General features: G+C 39.0%; 1 protein-coding gene across 1 annotated transcript in view; it reads right to left on the reverse strand.

Annotated features, from left to right (window-relative positions):
* The window catches only part of TARS2 (threonyl-tRNA synthetase 2, mitochondrial), a gene marked incomplete in the record, with an annotated part of 833,318 nt that overhangs the window by 263,832 nt on the left and 544,178 nt on the right, over positions 1-25,308 (reverse strand). Inside the window, 1 exon segment of the mRNA XM_044079202.1 lies at positions 21,213-21,290. Coding sequence (XP_043935137.1) covers positions 21,213-21,290 — 78 coding nt within the window.

Consider the following 25,308-nt stretch of genomic DNA (forward strand, 5'->3'; position numbering starts at 1 on the left):
AAGGAGGTACGTCTCAGGTCGTTGACACCAGCGTGGACAATGACTGAGTCGTACTTGTACCTGCTGTTGAGAGACCTGAGTGCTTGCGTTATGTGGCGGATTCTAGCACCCGACAGGCAGCTTACTGTGACCTTCTCCTTACTCAGTCTGGTGAGCGGATGTCAGTGTGTCTGACTATGGAATCACCAATGACAAGTGTGTCTGGCATTTTGTTTGGCCTTAAGGGCTGTGACTGTTTGACACTCTGACTGTGTGGTCTATGTGTTGCATGTGTTGGGTCGTGAGGTGGTAGTTGTTTGGGTGTCTGCTTTGGTGGCCTCTGCTGTTTTGGTAAATTTTTGATCAGAGCCTCCGAGTATGTCTTTGTGTGAGTATGTGTATGATTTGAAGTTGTGATGGTACCATGTGTGACTGGGTATGCATTGTGTGTGGTTACCTTCTCCTCCTGTCTGGTCTTGCCAGTCCTATGTTGAGAGAGCTCAGCCTCCAGTTTGGTCGTATAGTTGCATCTCTCGCATGTATTTGTGTTTTGTGGGAGAAGGAGAGGATTGTCTGTGTACATGAGGCAATTGTAACATTGCCTCAATATTCCCAGGTTCACCAGTTGAGCTGGAGAGGACACTAGCAACTGATCCTCGACATACTAGAAGTAGTAGATAAAGAGACTTTCAAAGGACTCGGGGGGGGAAGTGGGTTTTAGGCTGGTGGGGTACTATCTATAATAAGAGTGCTTTATCAAGGTGCAAGTACTGTAGGAGTAAGTGCTAGGCTTTACAGATAGAGAATAGTCTACTTGGGAATCAAGTAGAGATGAACTTTTCAGTTATAGGATATGCTGGTTAGATCAGCAGTACAGCTCGAGGAAGGTAGTTCTAAGGGAAAATTTGAAGAGTGGAATTTAGATGTCCCGAATAGTTTAACCGCCGCTGCTCTTGTGTGCAACAGTGGTAACTCAGCTAACGCTTAGCGTGTTTTATAGCAGGGGGCTGAAGGGAGCTAGGAATTGGCCCAAAACGACCAATGGACTACTAGTTTCTGGCTGAAACTTCACCAAATTGGACAAAAAGGCCGCTCAGTGCTTCCCACTCCCACTGGTAAGCAAAGAAACTTCCCTCCTTCCTAATAAGGCAATGGATCAGTAACAGGAACTAAAAACAAAGCCCAGGGATCAGCAACTCTGAAACTGGACTACTCTAGTTCAGTAAGGCGGGAAAACAAGAGATTTTTTTGTTTTATTACAGAGATAAGGAAAAAACAGACAGTAAATGCTATAAATGCTGTAAATCGGCTAGCGCACTTTAGTGTGTAGCCTACAGAAACAATTTGCAACAATTAGTAACTTAAAGTGCAATAAACAGTGTACAATGCAGAAATCACTTAACGTAGCAGTAAAACAGGCAAAATGCAGTCGCTAGCTTAATAACAGTGGGAAAGCCACAAAAAATACTTATATCTGGTAGAAAGTCACTCTTTTAGCTCTCTGCTGCTTGGATCACTCTGCAGGCCACCACGAGGATCTGTGCTGAGTTGGTACAAGCTGGAAAACACGTGTTTAGCGTGTTTTATAGCAGGGGGCTGAAAGGAGCTAGGAATTGGCCCAAAACGACCAATAGACTACTAGTTTCTGGCTGAAACTTCACCAATTCGGACAAAAAGGCTGCTCAGTGCTTCCCACTCCCACTGGTAAGCAAAGAAACTTCCCTCCTTCCTAATAAGGCAATGGATCAGTAACAGGAACTAAAAACAAAGCCCAGGGATCAGCAACTCTGAAACTGGACTACTCTAGTTCAGTAAGGTGGGAAAACAAGAGATTTTTTTTTTTTTTTTTTTTACAGAGACAAGGAAAAAAACAGACAGTAAATGCTATAAATGCTTGGTTGTTCATGGTTGTTCCAGGGAGCCCCTACTGCACTCCCATGATAGTACATTCAAAAAAGTTGATGCCTGGTATGACCTTAGTCGTGGGCACCACCAGGATGGGGGAAGAGTACAGGCATTGTTTATGATGACCTGTTGCAAAGAAACCCTGAAGAGTCCCATGTCTGGGATGCAGACATTATATTTACTATACCTTATAGAGCAATGTTGCCTAAACTGTTGCACCTATTCTTTATGTGCGACTGTTCTTGTTTCTGGCAGGTATTTGTGAATATTTGCTTAGGAAATGTGTGCATGCTGCTGTGTGGAGCTTCACTGTCAGGTGGCACTTGGTGGGGCTACGCTGCACCAACTCATGGTGTCTGTATACTATCTAATGTTTTCCCATGTATAACTGTGTCATTTTCTGTTTAAGTATAGCAATGTACGTGCAGACAGCACACAGACAGACACACACACACACATATATATGCATGCTGTGTCTCACACATATAGAGACACATGTTTAGAACTGTGCCTTGTTTTTTTTATGTTACCTTCAAGTTGTCACAGTCTGATGTGGGTCTTCCCTTATAGCATGTGCAGTGTGTGGCAGTAATCATGTCACCTTCAGAAGGAAACACAAGAGGCATGCAGCCAGCTACAGTTAGTTCTACTCACTACTGCAGATGTAATTTAAGTATTTTCTTTACACAGTCAGGATAACTGAACTATGGTAAACTTCCCATTATGTCTTCTCAAACCAGGTCCAGATGACAGATGTGCAGGCACCTCCTCCCTATCCCAACTCTGCAGAGGCTGTTATGGAGCATAAGGGTGATGAGACTAAGAGTGCCTGTTCAGGGGGTGTTCTGGTTCCTCACTGGCAGGTGGCCTAGGCTGACTGTCTGTTGTTGTCCAGATGCAGCAAGTGGTGGAGGCTGCAGTGGAGAGAAGAGTGAATGTGTGGTATGGACAGACAGCCTCTTAGACTGGATAGCAGATTCTTTCACCTGACCAACACCATCCACTGAGCCTTTCCTGTCCTGCTTTGCCTTTCACCCCTTCCCTTTCATACCTTCTGTTACACTATAAAGCAAAACTGGTTACTATCCCCACAAAAAAGCACACTTTGCTGTGCCACCTCCATCCAGCACACTCCTGTGTAACCCTCTGCTTGCTACCTTTCTCTTATTCCTACTTCCCTTTTCGCTCTTTTTAAGCATCTGACGTGTCCATATATGTGGATACCACAATAATGCAGCTGAAAATACCTATGGCTGTACAGCTTTCTGGGACACTGTCATGCTACCACGGCGCATGCTTAAACTAGCAGCCAAGCTGCTACATGCACTGCTTAGTTTGTTTTTCAGATGCATTGATCTGCGAATCCCCATTTTCAGTTCACACATGATCACATAACCTGCTGGTGATGGAGTGTCTTGCATTTCTGTGTGCACATTGCACTGCATGGATGTGTCAACGTGCATAGCTGCTATGCTGCTGATTTATGTACCCTGAAATGCAGCTGGCTGCACTTAAATGTGGCTTGTCACCACTTAGCTACACAAATATGCAGTACCTCTTTATGAATCCTGGTTCAAATCCCTACAATGGAGTACACCTACATACCATAACAGTAACACAACAATCTTTGAAGCTATTGTTACAGCTTTTTCTTCATAAGATTCTTCATGACTTTCATACGGCCCTCCACTTGTCCATTTGACTCCAGATGGTGTTACTGGATCTTATATGTTTGAGTTGCACTCTTGCACAATACTTCTTGATTCCTGATTTATGTATTATGGACTTTTGTCAGATATGATAACAGTCATCCCTGCCTCCAGAATGTAATACTTTAATGCAGTTGATCTTACACATACACCCTGTGTCTGCCAGTCTATTTCAAACAACCTGTGACAATAATAGACACATACAAAACATGTAGGTTCTTTGAACTGAAAAATCAGTGCCCAATCAACATCATGGATGGCCTGGTACTTGGTATGCTACCATGTTTTTTCGGAATTTTTGTTATGACACACAATGACACAACTTTGTAGTATTTGTCCTAGCTAAATCAACATTCCTCAGAAATACCTCATTTCTTCTTTGCACTTAACTATCCCCAGATGTGTTTAATGTACCCTCTCAAGCATTGGTCTTCTCAGATAAAGTTAACTCAATGACAAATCCCGTCAAATATTTGGCCTGAGACACAACTCATGTCTTTTATGACATAAAAAATAAGATTACATTTTTCTTTGCTGATAATTTTTACTAAGGCTAGCCTTTCACTGTAACATCTTTTAGTAAATGCATTTCTAGGTTAGTGGCTGTGCATCTCTGTAATTCTTTTGCGTTCTTTTTGTCAATGGTAACTGTGGTATTAGCGACAAAACTGTTTATTTTAAGAATTCTTTAAGCTTCTCTCATAAAGAAACTTTACTCAGCATGCCTATTAAGTATAGTTCATTGCCAGGTCTGCATTTTAAATTCAGATTACACTTCTGTAAATTATGTAGCATCTTTGGCAGTCTTGGAGCTACCACAAATGACTCCCTGAATATACTTTGCAAGAGTTTATGGTCTGTTTCCACCTAAACTTCTGTATTACACAGCTATTCACAAGATTTTCAAATACATACACCGCTGCTGAAGGTCCCTTTCATATCTGAATACATCTCTTCTGTGCACCTGTAAATGACCTTGCCCCATAGGCAACTTGCCTAGTCCCATTTACGATCACAATTCCTCTATCATTCTGAATGGCAATTGCTTGCAACATAACTGGCTTTTTCATATCATTGTATTTTACTGTTGGGGTATACTTAAATATATTCTTAAGCATGTAAAATCTCTTCTTGCTTGCAGCATTATTTCCAAGCTACACACTGTTCTACCAGCTTTGTTACAGGTCTGATACATATTGACTGCAACCTTTGCAACATCTGCCTGCTGATCTTCTGGCTTTGGCTTCAGCAAAACCACTCTGACCTTTTTCCGCATCATGCTTTAAATCCAGTTTAAAAATATGTTATGTAACTTGCCTTTTCTATTTATCAACTGTACTAGCCTTTTCTGTTCTCCCTGTCCTGATCCCACAATAATTCTTCACCATTTTGTTTACATTATTTTAAGCCTTTAAATTACTTGTGCAACAGCTCTCTGGAATACATCTGATGCTAGTGAAATTATAAATGAAAGACTAAGGAGTCTGTATTTTCCTACTGGCATATAAAATATATACAATTCAGAACAGACAGGCCTTTATTATTCCACTTCACAAAGGTGGGAGCAACAATAACATCCTTAATTATTGACCAATTGCCAACCTATCCCCCATTTCCAAATTGCTAGAAAAATACATCCACCTACAGCTGTTACCCTACCTTACACATAACCAACTCCTAATCCCCACACAACATGGATTTAGGCCCGACCATAGCACCACCACTGCTCTCCTTTCCTTCCTAGAAACTGTTAACAAAGCTCGCGACTCCGGCTATATTGTGTCCATCCTCTTATTAAACCTAGCTAAGCCTGCGACAGCATCTCCCATAACCTTCTCTTCTCCTAACCAAACTCTCAAAACTAAACTTTTCCCCCTCCATCATTGACTGGTTTACCAGCTATCTGTCAAACAGGCAACAAGCAGTTAAATAGAAAAAAGTTATCCCCCCTTTCCTCAACACTCCTACATGAGCACCCCAGTGTTCCATTCTAGGGCCCCTACTATTTAACATTTTTATAAATGACTTCTATAAGACCATCCCTAACACTCATCTCATCCAATATGCCGATGACTCCACTATAATCTCTTCTGCCACCTCCAACCCAATTTTGACACAACTAACCCAAAATGCCTTCTCCTTAACCGAACAATAGATGCAAGACAACCACCTTGCACTCAATGCCACAAAAAACAAATTCATGTTATTTACCCCTTCAAAGGCCACCATCCTAGACAAAAACACTTTCACTATCACCACTAGAATAATACACCCCTCGAAACTGTATCAAATGCAAAATTACTAGGAGTCCTAATCGACGACCAGCTCAAGTTTGATACCCACCTACAAGCAATTAATAATAAAACACATACGAAACTAGGTATATATCTCTCCCTCCACCAAACTAATACTCTATAAAACATACCTTATCCCATCCCTCCTATATGGAGCTTCACTCCTTACTAACCTACAATCCTCCCTCAAAACAAAACTCTCCTCCTGCTACAATAAAATTTCAAATTTTGCAACAGGCCACAGATCTTCTACACACCACTGCACTGCCCTTCACAAACTTAACTGGCTAGAACTACCCAACTACCACATCTATATTCAACTCATTCAACCACATAAACTTAATTTTAAACCCTCTCTCTGCCCCTCCCTTGCCACCACCTTTAAAAATGCATCTACCAAATAGATCCCTCAGATCTAATTCCCAAAATCTGATTGAACTACACAAACCTTCTCATCCACCAGGAAAACATCTTCTGTCCTTCTCCTTAGCTCGCCTGTGGAATTCTCTCCCTCCACTAATCAGCACCACTAGCAGCTTCTCTTCCTTCAAACCCTTACTCCACTCCCACCTAACATCTCAATGGGAATGCTCCTGCTCCCATCCTGCTTAAAATCCCACAATGTCAGCTACTTCTCAGGATCCAGTGCATCTGCAAACTTCCTCCTATGATTTCTTAACTCTGATAAACATCTGTTGGAAACAACAGATTTTACATATAAACAAGATTGTATAAAACTTCTATTTTCTGTTTTAAAGAATTCCTGCTTTTGCATCTCACTAATACCATGTATTACCTGCATCACTGTATTATCTATTGTTATTACTTGCATTTTAATTTGTATGTTGTTGTTTAACTTGTATTTGTATTTTGCTTAATTTTCTGGAGCTTTTCTCCAGGACTCCATTGAAAATGGGCTCCACGTGGCCCAATGGACCATCCTGGCAAACAAACTACAAATAAACAAACTACAAATAAGTAAATAAATAGTCTTCATTCAGCTTCTGCCAGAATCCCAGAGCTGCATCTAAATAACTTAGCATTCAGCACTGCTGAGATCCCTTCCTCAAATGTAGGAAATGGGCAATGCACACTTTAATCCTGTGACTCAATGTAAATGCAAACCTCGTTTTGCTTTACAAAAGTAGTCATACTATCCACCTGTTGTGTCAGCTCTTCCTTAACAACATTAACGTTTTCATTTGTTTCAGTTCTACTTTCTTTTCCTTATAGCACTTAATACAACATCAGGATTCATTTTTATAACTCTCCTGGAAACCTTCTTAAGCCTGTAAATAAATCAGCAATCATAAAGGACATCACCGCTGTGGCTCTGCACTGTATTTGAAATGCCCCCCTAACTGCGTGAATATACCTGAAACTGTAAACGTTCTTTGAGCAATCACGCTGTTTTCTCACTGTGAACCTGCTTTACCATTCCTAGCTAACAGAACATGCTTAAAGTGCTATGAGATGAAACAGGATTTATTACTAATTTTTATATTTACATGTCAGCAGCATTTAACCCAGTGGTTTTACCTGATATGCTGAATATTAATGTGCAGTTCTGCTTCAATGCTTTCTAACTACAATGTTTCAAAAGTTTCTTGAGACAAATATATATATATATATATATATACACCCTGCACGTGTCTAATTTCAATTCAACATTATGTTTACGTATTTAAGTCATTAGTCTGACATAATCTGCAGTCTACTTCTGATGTATTTTCAGATTTCATTACACCAATTCTTCACTTCAACAGCTGCAACAAACAGCTAAGCTTCATATTTCTCTTTAAAACAAATATTTTGAACACATCTGCTTTTCCTTTTCATCATCATTATAAAGTGGCTCCTTTTAGCAGAGAAGCCACAAGACTGAATAAAGGCAGAAAAAAAATGTTCTCTCATGTGAATATGCACATCTAATACACAAGGCCTGAATTTCAAATACTACACATTTTCTCTACACTTCATGTCTCCTTTATCAACATGATATATTCTCACTTTATTTCTTAGTCTTGCCCTCTTACTAGACTCATGTTATATGATGTACACATTATTTCCTCAGATAATTCTTTTGACTATAAACCTGTTAGCTTACTTGCTCTACAAACATCCACAGATTTTGATAAGGAAAGGTGAGATTCACGACAGACTATTCTGTTTCTTAAGATCACAATTTCTGGGTCAGTTCTTTTACACAATAATAAGTGTTTTTAGTTTCTGGAGGGCCTTGTAAAGAACACAAATTGAATAAACTGCAAGCTCTTTGGAGATTAATAGACTTCTAATTACTATTTTAATGGTGTCTCTTCAAAAAAGGTAAAAGTTTTATGTGTTTTCATGGCGTCTTCCCTGGCAACATACAGAAATATGGCACACTGTGCATCTTAAGATGACCTGACTATTTAACTTGCAGTAAGGAATAATGTATATTTCTGAATCCAAAGCTTCTCATTTTCTGCTAATACTTCCTGTGACTAGACATGACTGTTTGCTCTGGATACAATGGAGACACTATAGATGTGTATCAGCCTTCATGAGTTGTTTACTCAAACCACCTTCTAGAATGAAAGCATGAGTTGTTTACTCAAACCACCTTCTAGAATGAAAGTATACCACATGAAATGCAGCAGCCTACAGCCAGGCATTAAAATATTAAAAGCTATACACTTCACATATAACACTAGCTACACTTCTCAATTCCCAATAGAAGGATGCAAAAATAAGCTCGTCAAAAATGTTAAAGGTTGCTCACACTACTCCTTGCCCCATCATAACCAGATGAAAATTACTATCAGTGCTTAACACACCCAAAGGGAAGCAGATATATCAGATTATGATAGAAGCTATGCTCATAACAAAGTTGTGTGTTTGAGAAATGAGTGTCAAGAAACTCACCTCGAGAGCACAGAAAAGCAAAGCTTGAGAGGTGAATTCTGACATCCATTTCAAGAACACAAGCCAATTATTTGTATTGCATACTACAGTCTTATCTGCTCCATGTACTACCAGTTAAGAGAGTGTGGGAGTATGAAATGTTTTACAACTTTGAAAACCATGAGATATGCATAATTGAACTATCACTCTTAGGAGGAAATTACTTTAAAAGTTGTTAGTTTATAGACTTCTCATTTAAAAGTGTGGCAGAGTGAAGTATCAAACAGCTTTAAAGCCATTTTAGCTTCTTGACATTGTTGTATCATGGTCGGCACTAGTTGATAAGGTTAAGTCATTGAGGCAGTTTACCATAGGAGGGAGTCTTACTACTCCCTGATTTGGAAGTGGAAGCCCCCCACTGCTTAGTCCTAGGCATACCTTGGGATTGAAGCCAGGGTGCTCTGCTGGTTCTGGGTTTGGACTGAGAAGGCCTGGAAGAAGCAGGAAAGGACCAATTCTTAGAGGACTAATGCCTACTAAATATTGGAGGCTGAACTTGGAGGAAATCTTGAACAGCTTGCATAGATTTAGCTTTTTCCTCCATCTTTTTAAGTACTTCTTCTACTTTGTTGCCAAACAAGTGGTCCTGATTTAAGGGAGCATCCAGCAATTTAGCTTTAACATGATCTGGCAAGGATTGCTCCTTAAGCCAAGCATGCCTTCTAAGAACAGACCCAGTGACAGCAGCGCTGCAAGACGCCTCTAGTGAATCAAAACCACATTGCAAACTATGTTTTCCAACTTGTTCAGCAGAATGCATTAAATCCTGTAAATCCTTAATTTCAGCACAGTCAGGAATCAACATCATTTTCTGTTTAAGCAATCCAATAATATGCTGCTGATATTTTAACATATGAAACTGGCAGTTTAAGGCCCTAATGGCCAAGGTTGCAGAAGTGTATACTTTCTTACCCCATCTATCCAGCGCCCTGGAATCTCTATCAGAGGGGGTAGGATTTTTGGCATTAGTAGCCATAATGCCCTTGGGTCCCTGTGAAATGGTCTCAGGATCCGCAGTAGGATTTTTAAAAAGGAACTTGTGAGAGTCAGGAACCCTGTAATATCTATCAGGTTTCCTGGGAGCAGGAGGTAAACAGTCAGGGGCCAAACTAGATTCCGAAAAAGCATCATCAACAATGTCCAGTACAGGGGGGATAGCTAAAGGCCTGTGTTGGGGAAGGAGTAAGAAATCCCTAAGCCTCTTTTTAGAATCAGAGTAATCCTGGCTTTCCCTGTGGAAATGCTCCCTAAGAGTATGCAAGATTTTACCAAAATAGAAATCCTCTGGAGGGGAAGCAGAGAGAATAGAGTCCTCTGCATCAGAATCCTCATAGGTAGATAAAGGTAAATCCTGGTCACCAGAGGAAACAAATTTCAGAATCCTGATCAGAAATATCATAAGCAAATTCAGTCCTAGGTCTCTTAGAGGGGGAAGGTTGGCTTCCCCTGATTAAAGTAATAAGGTCTTCAGCCATTCTTATCATTTGCTTTTTAGGCATAAAGGCCTGACCATGCGGTGCGGGCGTCAGTTTTCTAGGAATGGATCAAGTTTTAGGCCTTGAAAAAGATGATGGCGTTGGTTTAATATGCAAGTCAGTAGGCCTGAATACACCCTCAGAAGCCGGTGCCTGCACAGCGGCTCCGGACCCATCCAAGGTAGACATCCACAAGTTCCACAGTTGAAGCATCTTGCGGCATACCGGATTCCGAATGGGTCTCAGTAGAGGCCTGCGAATCTGAAGTAGCGGGTATCAGGGGCTGCGAAAGCGCCTCAATGAGTACCGGTGAACTGGCAACTAGCTTAGGAGAAGCGTCGTCAGCAGTTTTGGACCTAGGCAGCCTGTCTCTGTCTTTATCTTTGTGTTTTTTCAGAATGTCGGTAGTCGGGTGGCTTACTGAAGACATATCTGGATAATTGAACCGAGTACCAAAATATTTAGAAGCGTAAATATAATGATAATGAATAGTTCGTTGTTTAAATACGGCATAAAACCGACAACGAGGTACGTCGTGGTCAGGGCCTAGGCAAGGAATACAGTACAAATGAAAATCTTTATGAGGTATTTGCTTTCCACAAGAAATACAATTATTGACTTTTACTGATATCGGTTTAGAGCAAGAAAAAGTTTCCCCAAAAGGGTACTTAGTTTTAGTTGAAGACTTTGGTTCTGAAACTTGAAAACGAAAATTTCAGGAGTCGGCCGACCGGCACTTGCAAACTGCTTCGGCTTCGGGCACCGCACGGCAAGAAAGACTGATGTAATGGTGCCGGCTGCATGCTTTGTACCCCTGACTACCTGACGTCATGGAAGATGAGACAGCAACCGATGCAGAACCCAAGACTTTGATAATCAGGTCGATTGAGAGCTACTGCAAACAGATAACCCAAATGTGATGACTGCAACAGTGAAACATGAAGAACATCTGGAAATGCTGCAGGCTGACAAATGTGTTGAAAAAAAGCTGATAGTGCTCCAATTTTTACTTGCAAATAAATGACTATTTTAGAATATTAGTATTCTAAAATAATAGGGCTATTGTATAAGTAAGAAAGTAGACATTTATTTTGGTCCTGGAAATAGTCGAACTTCTGATTATAAGACGTCATATTTATTTAATAACAAATATGTGTTTTAACATGACAGTATGAAGTTTAGCACGGTACCGTTACATTTTAAAATGGCCATTCATTAGGCAGTTAATTATGTTATATAAGGGGGGGGGTGGTTTAATGGAGTGATTCTGATGAAGTCTCAGTGTGTTGGGACGAAAGCGCTAAATCGTTTTTTAATTTTGGAATAAACCTGATTTTTTTAATAAACGTTTTAAGACGTTTCCATCTGACAGCAGTGTATCAGTTGGACTGCATTTTAGAATATTCTGAAAATAACAGTCAGTCAAGGAGCTATTCTCCCAAAAATAAGGTAAATATCCTTGTAATAATTGCAAGTATTGTACCATGAATTTGTAACTTTCCATCATTTCACTGGTTTAATGCTGGGCTTAGTTATGAAAAGCACCATGTTATTTTAACTGTACCTTTAACAATGTAGTATGTGTTGCTTCATTTGTTTCATGTTTAACCCTTTATATAGGCAGAACATAAAGTCCTTAACCAAAAAGATGTATAAGCATTATTATGATAGTTCTACAAGAATGAAGACTGCTGTATAGTCTGTTCTAATTTTAAAAAGTTTTTTTATTTCATGTTTTAGAGGCATTAGTGGCACAAATGTTAGAGGTGGTGACACCTCCGATGAATTAGATTATAAAGAATGCATGTGGCAAGTACTGCTAAATGTGAATGTCGCCAAAGGGTTACATGATCATTTGAATTTTAAGTTTTAAAGTTGTGAATCCTTATACATCAAGGGAAGAAGTTTACATTGATTTGTACTATTTAACTTGAGTGATATTTTGCATTTGTCTCTAAAAAAGCCTTTATTTTGAAGGAGACAAAAGTGCTCATCAACTTAATAAACCAGGTTCCCAGTTTTATACCTGCTTTTGTGGTGTTTTTTTACCCTTGACATCATAACTCCATATTTTTTAATGAAAGGATGATGTATACTTTTAAGAAAGTAGTTACTTCAGATGGGAGTCCTGTGACTTGTTAGTAAACCTCCGAGCCAACAGCATGTTGATTTTGTAATTCTTCTGTTCCAAGGTAGCACACCTACAATGGTGTACTAATGCCTCTGAATGTGAAAGATCCAACACCCTACGCATCAGGGCACTTATTAGCTCCTCTGGGTGGTATACTTCTGTATAAAATGAGCTGCTGCTTACCTTTTTCCCCTCTATCTACAGTCCCTCCTCCAACAGAAGACAGTGATATACCAGCTAGTCTCTGGTCCATTCAATTACTTCTTCCTGAACTCACTATTGGGCAGTTCCCACAAGGTGTCAGTTTACTTTTAGTGATACTTTGAAAAGCACAGTATGCACCTTATTTGTCTCTTCATTTCTGCAACCTCATTCCAGCTGCTTGCCATGATGTATGATCAGCCTTTTACCTTCCCTTGGGAATACCCTGCAAATGCAGCTGTTCAAGAAGAAAGCATTTTATCTTCCTGCCAGTTTAGTTTACTTGTTTGTTTAATTTGTAAAGAGTCATCCATGGACAGTGGCGGCTGGTGACTTCAAATTAAAGGGGGGCTGCAGGAGACAGCTGAATGGGTGTGGCCAACTAGAAAGGGGTGGAACTATGCTAAAAAACACAACTGGAACTTTAATTAAATATGCTGCCCTGGGTGCCAAACCATCATTACGAGAGTCCAATCAAGACAAAATGAAGTGTAGAAGAAAAAAATATTTCAATGCATTGGCTACATGACAGCTTACTTAATATTTAGATGGAAACAAAAAGGTTGTGAGGCATGAAAAAATAAATTACTTTTTAAATACACTACTGGAATACTAGTCAAAATCAAGTATAAAAAAACATGCTTCTCCTTGCACTACAGTTCTAATTATAACTTATATTCAGCTTTATAAAAGTACCAAGTAACATGCTGAAGGTAGAAATCTCTGTGATACCCCCACTTGTAAAAATGCTTCTTATCCAAAAAAGACCTGCTGCCTGACAATTATCTACTTGTTTCATGGGAAAAACATGATCAAAGTAAAAAATGAACAGCAAACAAGAAACAAGCTCAAGATAAATTGCTTAAAGGATTACTGCACAGGTTATGGACCACACATGATAGATTGGCATTTTGTTTAGTTTACAGGTAAAGCCTGCAAAAATGACTGCAAATTTCCAACAAATGTAATGAGCATCTGAAAATACTGTAATCCTGTCCTTTATTACAAATACTGTCATATGCATTTCAATACATAAGGCTTGTACATTATCTAGTTATATAAATATTCTCTGCATGGCAACAACAAAAAGGTTTAAGTGTTGGTAATTACTTATCAGTAAGACAAGGTAAATCCACAGATGAAAGGAGACAGTCCAGCGATAAAATGCAGCTTTATTAACCAACGATCAACAAATCAATCAAGCGCTTTCGCCAGATAAATACCTGGCTTTATTAAGATGACAAGCATTACACTGAAACTGAATAAATACATTTCATTCTGGTCACATGATCACTAATTAATTTGCTCAACCATTCATTAAAAATGTATACATTGTTAGTGTGTCCTAGCATAAAAAATCATATTGAATGTGGATATTTGATCATTTCGTAAAACTAGTATGACTGTTGCACATCACTAAAAAATGTATAAAAAATGCTGTGAAGTCTTTAATAAATACTAAAAACAGTCGAAGGTATATGTATGTAAATGCGAATAGAATGGATAAAAAATATATAATATGGTATATAGTGGTAAGTAATAAATAATAAATAGGCCCAATAACGGACCGTCAAGGTGAAATTCATAACCTGGCTTTTCTTAACTTTAGTACACTAGATATATTAATGTTTTCATTAAGGCCAGGGGGTTTTGCAGCGTTAAGTTGGAGCTGCCATAAAAGCTCCCTATATTCAAGGTGGGTTTCCCAATCTCCTCCCCTGGCATCTTGTTTCACTTGCTCAAGAACTGTGAATTTAATTTGCATATTGGGGCAAAGAACTGAATGTTTAAAAAAAGCGTTTGTGTCCTTCTTTTTGGAGATCTCATACTGATGTTCGTATATTCTTCTCCTAAGTGGCCTTTCGGTCTTCCCTACATAGAAGCTGAGGCATTGAATACATATTCCTAGGTATACAACGCCTTTTGTCCCACAGTTGTGGTAATGGTCAGCTTCAAATCTAAATTTCCTAGAGGGAAGGTAGAAGGAACTATTGTTCATAATGTGGGTGCACTGATTGCATGCACCACATTTATAGGTACCAAATTTAGAGACACCGTGGCCTGAGTCTGAAAAATACTTTCTTTCAAATAGGCCCTTTAAATTAACATCTCTTCTTTTCACAAACTTAGGACGTTCTTGGATTATACCTTTAAAGTCTTCATGAAGTGTCAAAAGGGGCCAATATTTAGACACTATGTGCTCAACTTGTTCTGAATCTTTGGTGTATGTATGAATGAATGTACTAGGAAGATTAAATGTTTCATCTTGTTCTTTCTGCTCTACCCTTTGAAAACCACTTCCTAATAGCGGGAAATATTTTGATTGTCTGTTGTCAGTTACCTCTTGGGCAAGGTTGTCTAACAGGGGTACTGGGTAACCTCTTTCAATAAACAGTTTTTTTAGAAAACCGACTTCCTCAGAATAATGTTCTTCTGTGCTAGACATCTTGGATGCACGAATAAACTGCCCCTTCACTAACCCCTTCTTCTGATGAAAAGGATGACCACTATGAAAGTGTAAATAGGAGTTAGAAAAGGTGGCTTTTCTGTGCAACTTAGACTGGAAAGTGCAGTTGGAATAATCTTTTAGTATAGTTACATCAAGATAGTTCAGTGCATCTTTACTGACATTGTAAGTAAAGGAAAGAAAACTTGTGGTAGAATAGATGTATTTCATAAATTCCATAAAACGTTTCAAAGTTCCACTCCATAATAGGCAAATATCGTCAAGATAACGTTTGTAGTGGGTTATATGTTGTGCCCAATGGGTGGAAAATACATGGTTGTTTTCCCAATGATGTAACACTATGTTGGCGTATAATGAGGCAGACGCAGCCCCCATCGCCACACCTTTCTTCTGTTTGAACAATTCAACATTAAAATACAGGAAGTTGTTTTCAAGGACTACCCCCATGAACTCTACGAGTAACCCCACCATGTTAGGACCAAGACCCGATTCGGAAGCCAACACATTGTTAAACCACTCCAATCCAATAGAATGCGGAATACTTGGAAATAATTCCACAATGTCAATAGTGGCCATAAACAGGTCAGGATGGAAAAGTTTCTGCTCAAAACCTTTTAGGAAATCCCAAGAATCTTTACATACATGTTGTAATGTAGAGGAAAATTTCTTGGTGATATGGTCAATAAACTTTCCTAATGGTTCAGTCATACTGCCTGCTCCTGAAACAATCGGTCTGAATTTCAAGGGGTCTAGGCCTTTGTGGGTTTTAGGAATCCCGAAAATAACCAGGATTCTTGGTTTGTTGACATACAAGTGATTGCAGAGTCTTTCATTTATGGCTCCCTGGAGTAGATGATCAGATAACAGGTATCTGATTTTGGAGTAAGCCAAATTGACTTCATTTTTAGAAACCAACTCGTACTGGTCATGGTCCTGCAACAGGTTGTGGAGATAGGTGTCGTACACTGAGTTATACATCAGAACAATCCCCCCCTCCCTTGTCAGGTTTCATTACCCTGACCCTTTCTTGATTAAAGAATTTTATTAGCTGCTGCAACTTGGCGTCAAAATTGGTAGGTGTATCATGGGTCCGATTGGCCCACTGCTTTCTTAGATCAATTTCAACTAACTCTTCGAAAACTTTAAGGGATGGGTGTAAGGGTGGGTTGCAGGTGCTAGCCCTTATAAGCCCTTCATTAATGTGTAGTTGTCCTTTAAATTGCAAAGCTAAATTCATTTGTCGAACAAATAATTTAAAGTCGACCAACTCATTAGTCGAATTATAAGGGCGCAGTGGTATAAATTGGAGGCCTTTGGTGAAGAGCTCAAAAAAATCATCATTTACTTGTAAATCAGTGAAATTGAATATGGTAAAATGATCCTTCTTAACTACCGTGTAGTTTCTATCAAATGCCTCTAAAGAAGAGTTCAATAGTTCAAATTCAACCATATTGTCTACCTTCGTGACGTGTTCCACCCCTGCCTCTGATATGTCGATTCCCTGCCCCCTGCTCTCCCTGGGGGATAATGAAAAACCTGGCCGTTATTCCTGTTAACTTTCTGGGCCAGGCGTTCACTTCTCCTGGGCAAATCACCTAATGGTGTATCATTGTTGTCCAAAATACCATTATTGGGATCTGTGACTGGCTTATTGTCCCATCTTACTTTATTTGGTAAAGGATAGGCTATTCCCTCCCTATACTCGTTGAGGTCTCGCTCTAGCTTTCTGATTTTGCGATTAACTATCTTAATACAAAAGTGATCAACTTCATTAAAGACGTTGTCGTAATTCCTTTTAATACTTGAAAAATTCTTGTTTTTAACAAGAGAATTGTTAAACATGTTCACTTCTTTAAGTAAAACATCTGCTTTTACTTCATAGTCCTCAGTCATCAGGTTTAACATCTCTAAACCTACCTTATCAAATATTAAAACAAGCTTATTGTATAAATCAGAGCCAGGCAAAGCACTGTTCGGGAACTTATAGCAGCGTAATCCTTTTGGGACTCGTTGCACCCAAACACATTCTTTGAGGTAGACTATTTCAAGTTGCATACTTTTGTATGCGTATAACTTGTCACTTAAATTATTAAAATCATTTTCCGCAGACACAGTGACTTATCAGTAAGCTTATTAAAGGTTACTTGCATCTTACAATCTCAGACAAGCTTACCCAATGGTCATTAAATCATTGCTATTTAAACACAAAGCAACAGGGCACTGCAACAGCATGCATTTTCTGAATAAGAAGAAGCATAAATCAACAGTATAAAAATATGACAGAAAACCAGAACATTCTGCAAAATCAAGGACAGATGAAAAGCCACTGTTGTACTTGTGTCTACCTTGGATGGGGGAATATTCTGCACACTTACACTGCATAACCACTCCTTGCCTTGCTTGGACACATCCAGAGTCACTACATATGGGAGTGGGGTGCAACAAGTATGTCACAATTTGAAATGTCTCTGGCTGATTGTGATGGCTCTGACACTCATACCTCTCAACCTCAGAGCAAGAAATCTGGACAAAGCCATACATAGAAATGGGACACAGGCCCAAAAATAAGGACAGTTTTTAAATACTGCTCTTATAAACTTAGAAAGAAAATAGAATAGTAGTAGGTCTTGCATTATGAATTTTCTGAAGCGTATGAAATCTGAAACTCAAATGTTTGTCATTATTTTCTAACTTCAATCTTTAATGATTTGCCACTAATTTGGCAGAAAACCACAATTTTATGAAAAACAGACCAAAAATGTGTTGCAAAAATATAACATTGCCACACAATACAGCTGGGAACCTGTCAAAGAAGGGGCACCTTTTTAATATTAGTACTGTTAACTTGAGCAGCTGACAAAATAAGAGCATCTACATGCATTCCTGAAATAAAAGTAATCTATAACTCTGATCATTACAGTTATTTATAATTGTAAACCCTCCACGTTTTCTTCCAAAATTGCCATTTTGCAGAGGGGTTATTAGGGGGAGAGCAACATTTTGAGGCAAAATTTGGGGACAGTTGAGAGGTTTGGATATTCCTAATTCTATAAAACGATTTACTTGTACGTACCTCTCAACCTCTTAATGCAGGAAATTTGGACAAGGCCAAATAAATATATTGGGGGAACATACAAACAGTACTAAAAATTGCTCTTGTATAAACTTAAGATGGTTGATAGAATAACAGGTCTTGCTTTAGCATGCATTTTTCTGAAGGTTATAACGTCTGCAACTATGTCTGTAATTATTTAGTGACTTCATTCCTAAATGATTTGCCAGAAAACTACAAATTTTATGAGGAACAAACCAAAAATAAGAAGCAAAAATCTATTCATTCTGCAAAAATCTGGACAGTTGAGAGGTATAGTTCAGCCGGGGCTGTCTGAGTTTGCTGCCCTTCACCCCTCACAAAATCATGGTCGAATGGCGCCTCCCCCTGCAGCCATTTCAATGTCCCATTCCTTGGTTATTTCACCCCATTTACCATAAACACTGTAATGTGTATACTGCTTTACTTCTACGATGATTTGGATTTCATTTGAAAGTTTTATTTTGCATTTTACAGCACAAACCCTAATAGATATCTGTTAAACAAAGCCATGCAGTCTCACAATGAAAACAGACTTGGAATTAAAACTTCTCTGCTCTTGAAACTCACATTCATTGAAACAGCACTGAAACCCACATTCAAAGAAAATACATTTTGCCAGTGGCAGATAAAGATTAACTTTGGGTTGTTTTCAAATCATAGGCCCCTTGAACATGAAACATACACATGCTCTTTGATACACCTTCCTGATTGTATTAAATTGTATTCCTTACAATACAGTACAGTTGTTAGAGGGCATTTTAAATTTGTTTTGAACATTTTTCCAGTAAACAACAAAACAAAATGTATGCACCAATAATGACAAAACTGCCCAATTCAGAACATTTCCATCATAAAAGTCTACTCAAACTTACATTTCCATCATAAAAGTCTACTCAATCTTCTACAGTCCACCAGTATCAGTAAATATGCACAATTTCTGAAGTAGTAAAAGTCATCTAAATAATTCCACATTAAAGAAATCTGTAACTAATGAAGAGGTTGCTGCTAGCAAACAACTTTTTATGTCATTGTTTCATCTACAAATAAAGTGGTTGTTGCCCTTGAGGAATAAATTGCCTATGTTGCATTAAAAAAATGATAAGCTAGTAATATTGCAATAGGGAATGGATGGCAAACTGATAACAGGTTCATAGTTACTAGGTATCTTCACCAAAAAGGACTGCAACATCCACCTCATTTATAACACAGTACAGTATCAGCAATGCATCTACCTACTGTGAGAGTAGAACCCACAACCTTCTGCATCAAAAGCAAGTACACTAACTGTTGTGCTATTAACAATGCAAGTAGTCTCACCACAAGCAGTACTAAACTTTTGTTCCCCTGCAGCTCTCAGCTCCTTGTAAAATCTACTCGACACTGTATCTCTGAACTTTGCAGCACAAGAACTCTGGAAAAAGCCTACATTTATTGGGGGGGATAAAAGCCCAAAAACCAGGGACAGATTTTAAGCATTGCTTGTATAATGTTGGAAAGTTGCTACAATAAAACGCTGCGTTACCATCACACATTTCACTGCCAAGTCTTCAACTCAGGGAAACCCTGTGCAAAACAGTCAAAGCAACATACCACTATAACAAATCAGCTGTTTTGTGAAAGAGAGGAAGACTGAAACTTAAATGACTACCATTTAGTGAATTCAGTTCTCACCATAGCTGTCAATCTTAGTACAAAAAACCTGGACAACGCCAATAATGGGGGAATACAGTCCCAAAAGTAAGGACAAATTTCAAATATCCATGTTATAAACTTAGAAAATTTCTAGAATAAAAGGTCATGTACTTTCTGAAGAATATGAAGTCTGAAATTCAAATGTCTGTTATCTTTATTTAACATTTGTTAACCAGGAAAGTCTGACTTGGAACAAAAGCCAATTTTCGGCAGAGCAGTGATAAACACTCCAGACACATGTCTTTGTAAGATGGGAGGACATGCAGACTCCACACAGAAAGCACCCCAGCCAAGAATCAAACCAGAGAACCTGTCAGGCAACAATGCTACCAGTGCACCACTGCACTACTTACTTTGCCAGGAACAACAAACATACAGAAACCATAGATTTTATGAGGAACAGAACAAATATGATGCAAAAACCTGCAAATTTTTTACAAATGGTGGTGGGTAGGGAATTCAGACCCTTTATACCTGCACCCAAGGTACAGGGTTCAATTCTGAGTATTCTCTACCCACCACAATGTGTTCTGTCTAGCCACCAGTAGTAGCAACTAGGGCATTACACACACACACACACACAAACGGAACACAAACTTGTGTGGCAAGGGGCTGTAAACAGAAGACCCCTAGTATTCTTCTGGTGGTCTTACAGACATATGGACATCACACTGGAGAAGTATGTGAAAAGTACTACAAGGTTGGTTTGGGGCTGGCGGGAGACTGGTGTATAAAAAAGATAAAAAAGGAATATGGTGGCTATATGCAATGGAGAAAGGACAGAAAGAGGGGGCATACAGTAAACTTGCTATTTTCAAAAGTAAGACATAAGGTGGTAAGAAGAAAAGACAAATAGGGGCAAAGATGGCAGTTGGAAGATGAAATATAAAAGTGTGACTTAAGAAAGCACACTTTAATAGAAGGTGATATGGTCTTTGACAGCCTACCAGAGAAAGTGACACAATGTTCACAAACAATAGGGTTAAAAGGAAGTTGGGATGGGTGGATGACTATAGGAAGTAGACATCAACATAACTGCTAACCTCACCACTAGGGTTGACTCAGGTCTTCCTCCATTAGCTTATTCATACTTCATTACATGATAGATACTTCCAAATTGCGAATAACAAAACAGACATAAGAGGTGTTAGCCCACCCTCCTTACATTGCTGCAGCTTGGATTTAGTAGGAATGCTAAAACGAGCTCATAAACCAGTTGATTTCCTTCTCACTTTCAGCTAGGACTCATCAGTTTTACTGCTGATAAACCTGAGGATGTAAATTTGATTTTATAACTGACTTTGTTACAGTTTCCTTACCTTTGGTCCATAAAAGGCACCATCCCCTGCATTCAACTCCCAAGGTAGACCAAAGCTGTTCAGACTCCTCTCCAGTAGCTGTAATGACAAAACAGATTAATATTCTGTATGGACAATGAAACAGCAGCAGTAAGTTACAATACTTCATATTCCTCATTTCAGACACCACAACTGATTCAGATTTTTATTCACATCTTTTTTCTGCAAAAAGGTTCAATGATGCTTATGAACTCTATGAAATCTTCAAACAAAACTCTACATGTACTCACTCTCTCTCTGTCAAGACATCCTCTGGTGTAAAATCAGGAGTGAATGTTTCTTTTGTTTTTGATTCTGACTACAGGTGTCACACTAGTAAGGCAAGTAATAAATCTTATGGACAGCAATTATTCCCTCCCGTATTTCTAGATTTTCCTCTTTATTGTCCCAGATCCTCATAACTGGACTGCATTTATTTGTCTATTAACAGGGAAATAGAATTAAAAACTACAGTCTCCAGTAGCCTGTGCTGTTTCTCCAACTGTTCAACACTAAGCCATCGACTACTGACAGTGAAAGAAGCCAGCAGACTTCCTCCAGGGGAAAACAGAACAATCTCTGAAATGTTCAGCCTTTCCATGACAAGCCAGACCCTTGCATTCATGTCTACTCCTAAACACAGGCCAACAGAGCAGTGTGAATTTAATCTTAAGTATCACTAAGATGACTCCAAAAAATGTTGGCAGTTACATAAATCTGGATACAGTTTCTATTACAGGAAGGTCTACCACTTTGCTACTTCGTAATGTATCCTTTTAATTCAAGGCTGAGCAATACTGGGTCCATGCTGTTTGTATAAACATACAGTAGCCCAATTCTTAACAATGCATGTCTAGGGAATGGAAATAGTGAATACAACCACAATGTGATGCAACTTCCTACAAACAAAAAAAATCAGATGCAGTGCCAGGCCTGATGTGGATTTTGTGCAAGTACTAGATTAACACTCCATAAAATTCAAAAGGGAAGGTGGTAGCCTGCCTCGGTGGTATAGAAGGCTGGAGCCCTGACTGTAACCCAGATGACCAGGGTTTAATTATTGGCCCCCAGCACTGGAAGGGACAGGTAGAGAGGGGGAAGAGTGAAGGAGCATGTCCCAGTTGTCTCTTCTGGGAGATGGTGGAGACTTGAGGGCACAGTAGATGGTGCAAATTCTCTGATGAAAACCAGGGAAAACACTATTCATGATTCAGGGGCAGAGGCATGTCTGCCTAAGAAGAAATGCCCTTTGGAAAAGCACACCCTCTGTGCAGTCCAGTGTACATCTCCTCCTGTGTGTGTTGCCAGGTTTGCACAAGGACCACATACAAAATCTTAAACCATTCTAGACGGTTGTCTGAACAGTGGCCCCTCCCAATTAACCCCTGCCCTGTTAATGGGGAATGAAAAGGCTGACTGATTGGGAAGGAGCTGATCAACAATCAGTGAGGCAAAAATGAGAAAAAAATTCAATTCAGTGCAAAAGAGCATTCTAATGTTTACACTAGAGTTAAAATATTCCAAAAGAATATCTATTATACTAATTGGAAAAATAATATAAAAACTGAAAACTTTAAAAATGTTACTTACAGCAGTACAAAACCCCAATGGTAAATTCACCAAAAATAGTATTCTTAAGGCTAGAATGCCGACTGCAAAATGTTGCAATTGTGAGGCCTAAAACTTCCAAAATTAGTTTCTTATAAAAAAACTGTGTCTAAACAAAGGTATGAACTCAGACCAAAATTACTAATATTCATATACTCACTACATCCATAGATCTTTAATAGGGTGTTATGAAGTTTAAAAAATGAGATCATATTTTTAAAACTCCTAGCACAAAGTCAAATCCAAGGTGCAGAAGGATGGGGCCTTGACTGCATTCCTGGTGACCGAGCTTCAATTATCAAGTCAGGATACTGAAGATGCTAGGCTGGGTGTCTGATTTTAGTTCATTCATCTCAGGGAGGAGATTGCAGTTAGGATCATGTGCTCTACTGCCAGCTGGCAGACACCACTGGCTCTATTAAACAATGACCCTTAGGTGATCTGTCAAGTAATGTAAATGCATAGTAAGCAGGAGATGATGGGCCAGAAGACACACCCACAGCTCTTGAAATTCTGGCCATACTGAGTGAATACTCACCAGTGCACTCACTGCCAAGGGGAAAATATTATGGCTTATGCTAGGAAAATAAACAGAAATTCCTGGGGTTCCGGTTTAAGTTCTGATTATCAGCTTGGCTGTGCCCAGCTTCCACTAGAAGCATAAAAGCTCCTTTACAGAAAATATTACACAGTAGCATAACACTGCCATTAATATGCACATAATACATCAGGCTAGTACTGAAATAAGCAAATAAAGGGCACAAAAACAGAGATACATGTATACACACAAGCATCACATGCACCATCTGCACATGCATGTTATATCAGGCAATACAGAGGAGCAATGCAAGCAATGAACATGAAGAGCTGAATTTCCTGCCTTGTTACAACCTGTCTATCTATCTGGCTATCAATCTGTCCTTTGCTGATCGGGTTATTTCACTAGGCTAGTGAACTCTTTTCAGGGGAGACTCAAGGTTGTATTTACACTTCTATGGGAAATTTGGTCAGAGCATCAGGGAATATCCCGTACTAGTCATTGTTGTGAGTAGGACCCATTTTGCAGAAGCACTTCTTGTTTGCATTACAGGTGCAGAGGCAGCTTGGAGAAACAGTGCGGCAGATGCAGAAAGAGAAGGAGATGATGGAATGGTAAAAGAAATGAAGGAGAAAACAAATATTGAGAATGGAGAATGTGTGCAGGATTGTTAGGAAATATTTCAAAGAAACCAGTTTGGTGGAGATGTGGCAGCAAATGATGGATGTATAATTACAGGCTTCCACTTGGGAGGGTTGCAGGGTGCTCTTCTTTGTTATTTGCATTATATTTAGAACCACTGGCAAAGAAAATAAGGGACTAAGAAATTCAAGGATATAATTAGTATAATAGTCAAGAAAAGTTGGCTTTATTTGTAGATGACATTATTTTATACCTTACAAAACCAGACAAGTACATTACAGTGCTGTGGAACATACTGAAATAGTTTCAATCCTTTCTGTGTTACAAAAGTAATGAAGCTAAAACAAAAGCAATAGCAGTAAATTATGTACCCACATACAAATTGGCTCAGCAATATCCATCCTTACGGGGACATGAGAAAATGAAGTATTGAGGAGTATGGATTACAAATGATACGGGTGTTACAGCTAAGGATATGTGGCAAGAGACTAAACAAAAGATAATACAAAAACTGAGGAAATGGAAGCTCTCTTATATGGATATTGCTAGTAAGATACAAGCAGTTAAAATGTTTTAGCCCCTTTACTTTTATACACAGTTCAGGCATATTTTATCAATAAGAGAAGTTGTGGATAGTAATTAATAAAGAGCTGAAGAATTTTATATAGGAGGGGAAGGTGGCAAGAGCCAAGTGGGACTATCTTATTGTTCCAGTAGAACAGGACAGATTGGGATTACCAGAGTTGAAGGGATACTTCAGAGCAACACAGTTAAGACTCCTATAAATAGCACAAGCAGAAAACTATAATTTAAAATGGAAAAAGATGATGATGAAACGAGGGGAAGTTCAAGTAACAGTGAGAGACTGGGATTTTGGATGCAGACCTTTAAGGAGAACAATAATAACCATACAGAATATTATATTCATAAAGTAGCAGAAAGTATTCTAAGAACCAAGTCAAAACAGGAATGGAGAAAGGAGATTCTGCCAATAGGGAGGACTGCAATTAGGGATACACACAATAGGCAAGAGGGGTCAAGAACATACTGGAGAAAACTGGCAAAGGAACCAAAGTACTGAGAGCAAATAACTAGAAAGGGAAAGGTAACAGAATGTGAAAAGGCCAAGAATTTACTTGGATTGCAGGTTAGAGCTTGCCTTCCCTATCAAGGATATCAGAGTACAGGCAAAGAGAAAGAAATAGCGGAGTCCTAAATGCACAATCAGCACTGGTAGAATCTAGAACTGAAGTTGCTGTTAAGAAAGGAATAACAAAGGATGGCCTGCTC

Source organism: Protopterus annectens, chromosome 8.part0 (genome assembly GCF_019279795.1).
Source record: "Protopterus annectens isolate FY-2018-M chromosome 8.part0, PAN1.0, whole genome shotgun sequence".
NCBI lineage: Eukaryota > Metazoa > Chordata > Ceratodontiformes > Protopteridae > Protopterus > Protopterus annectens.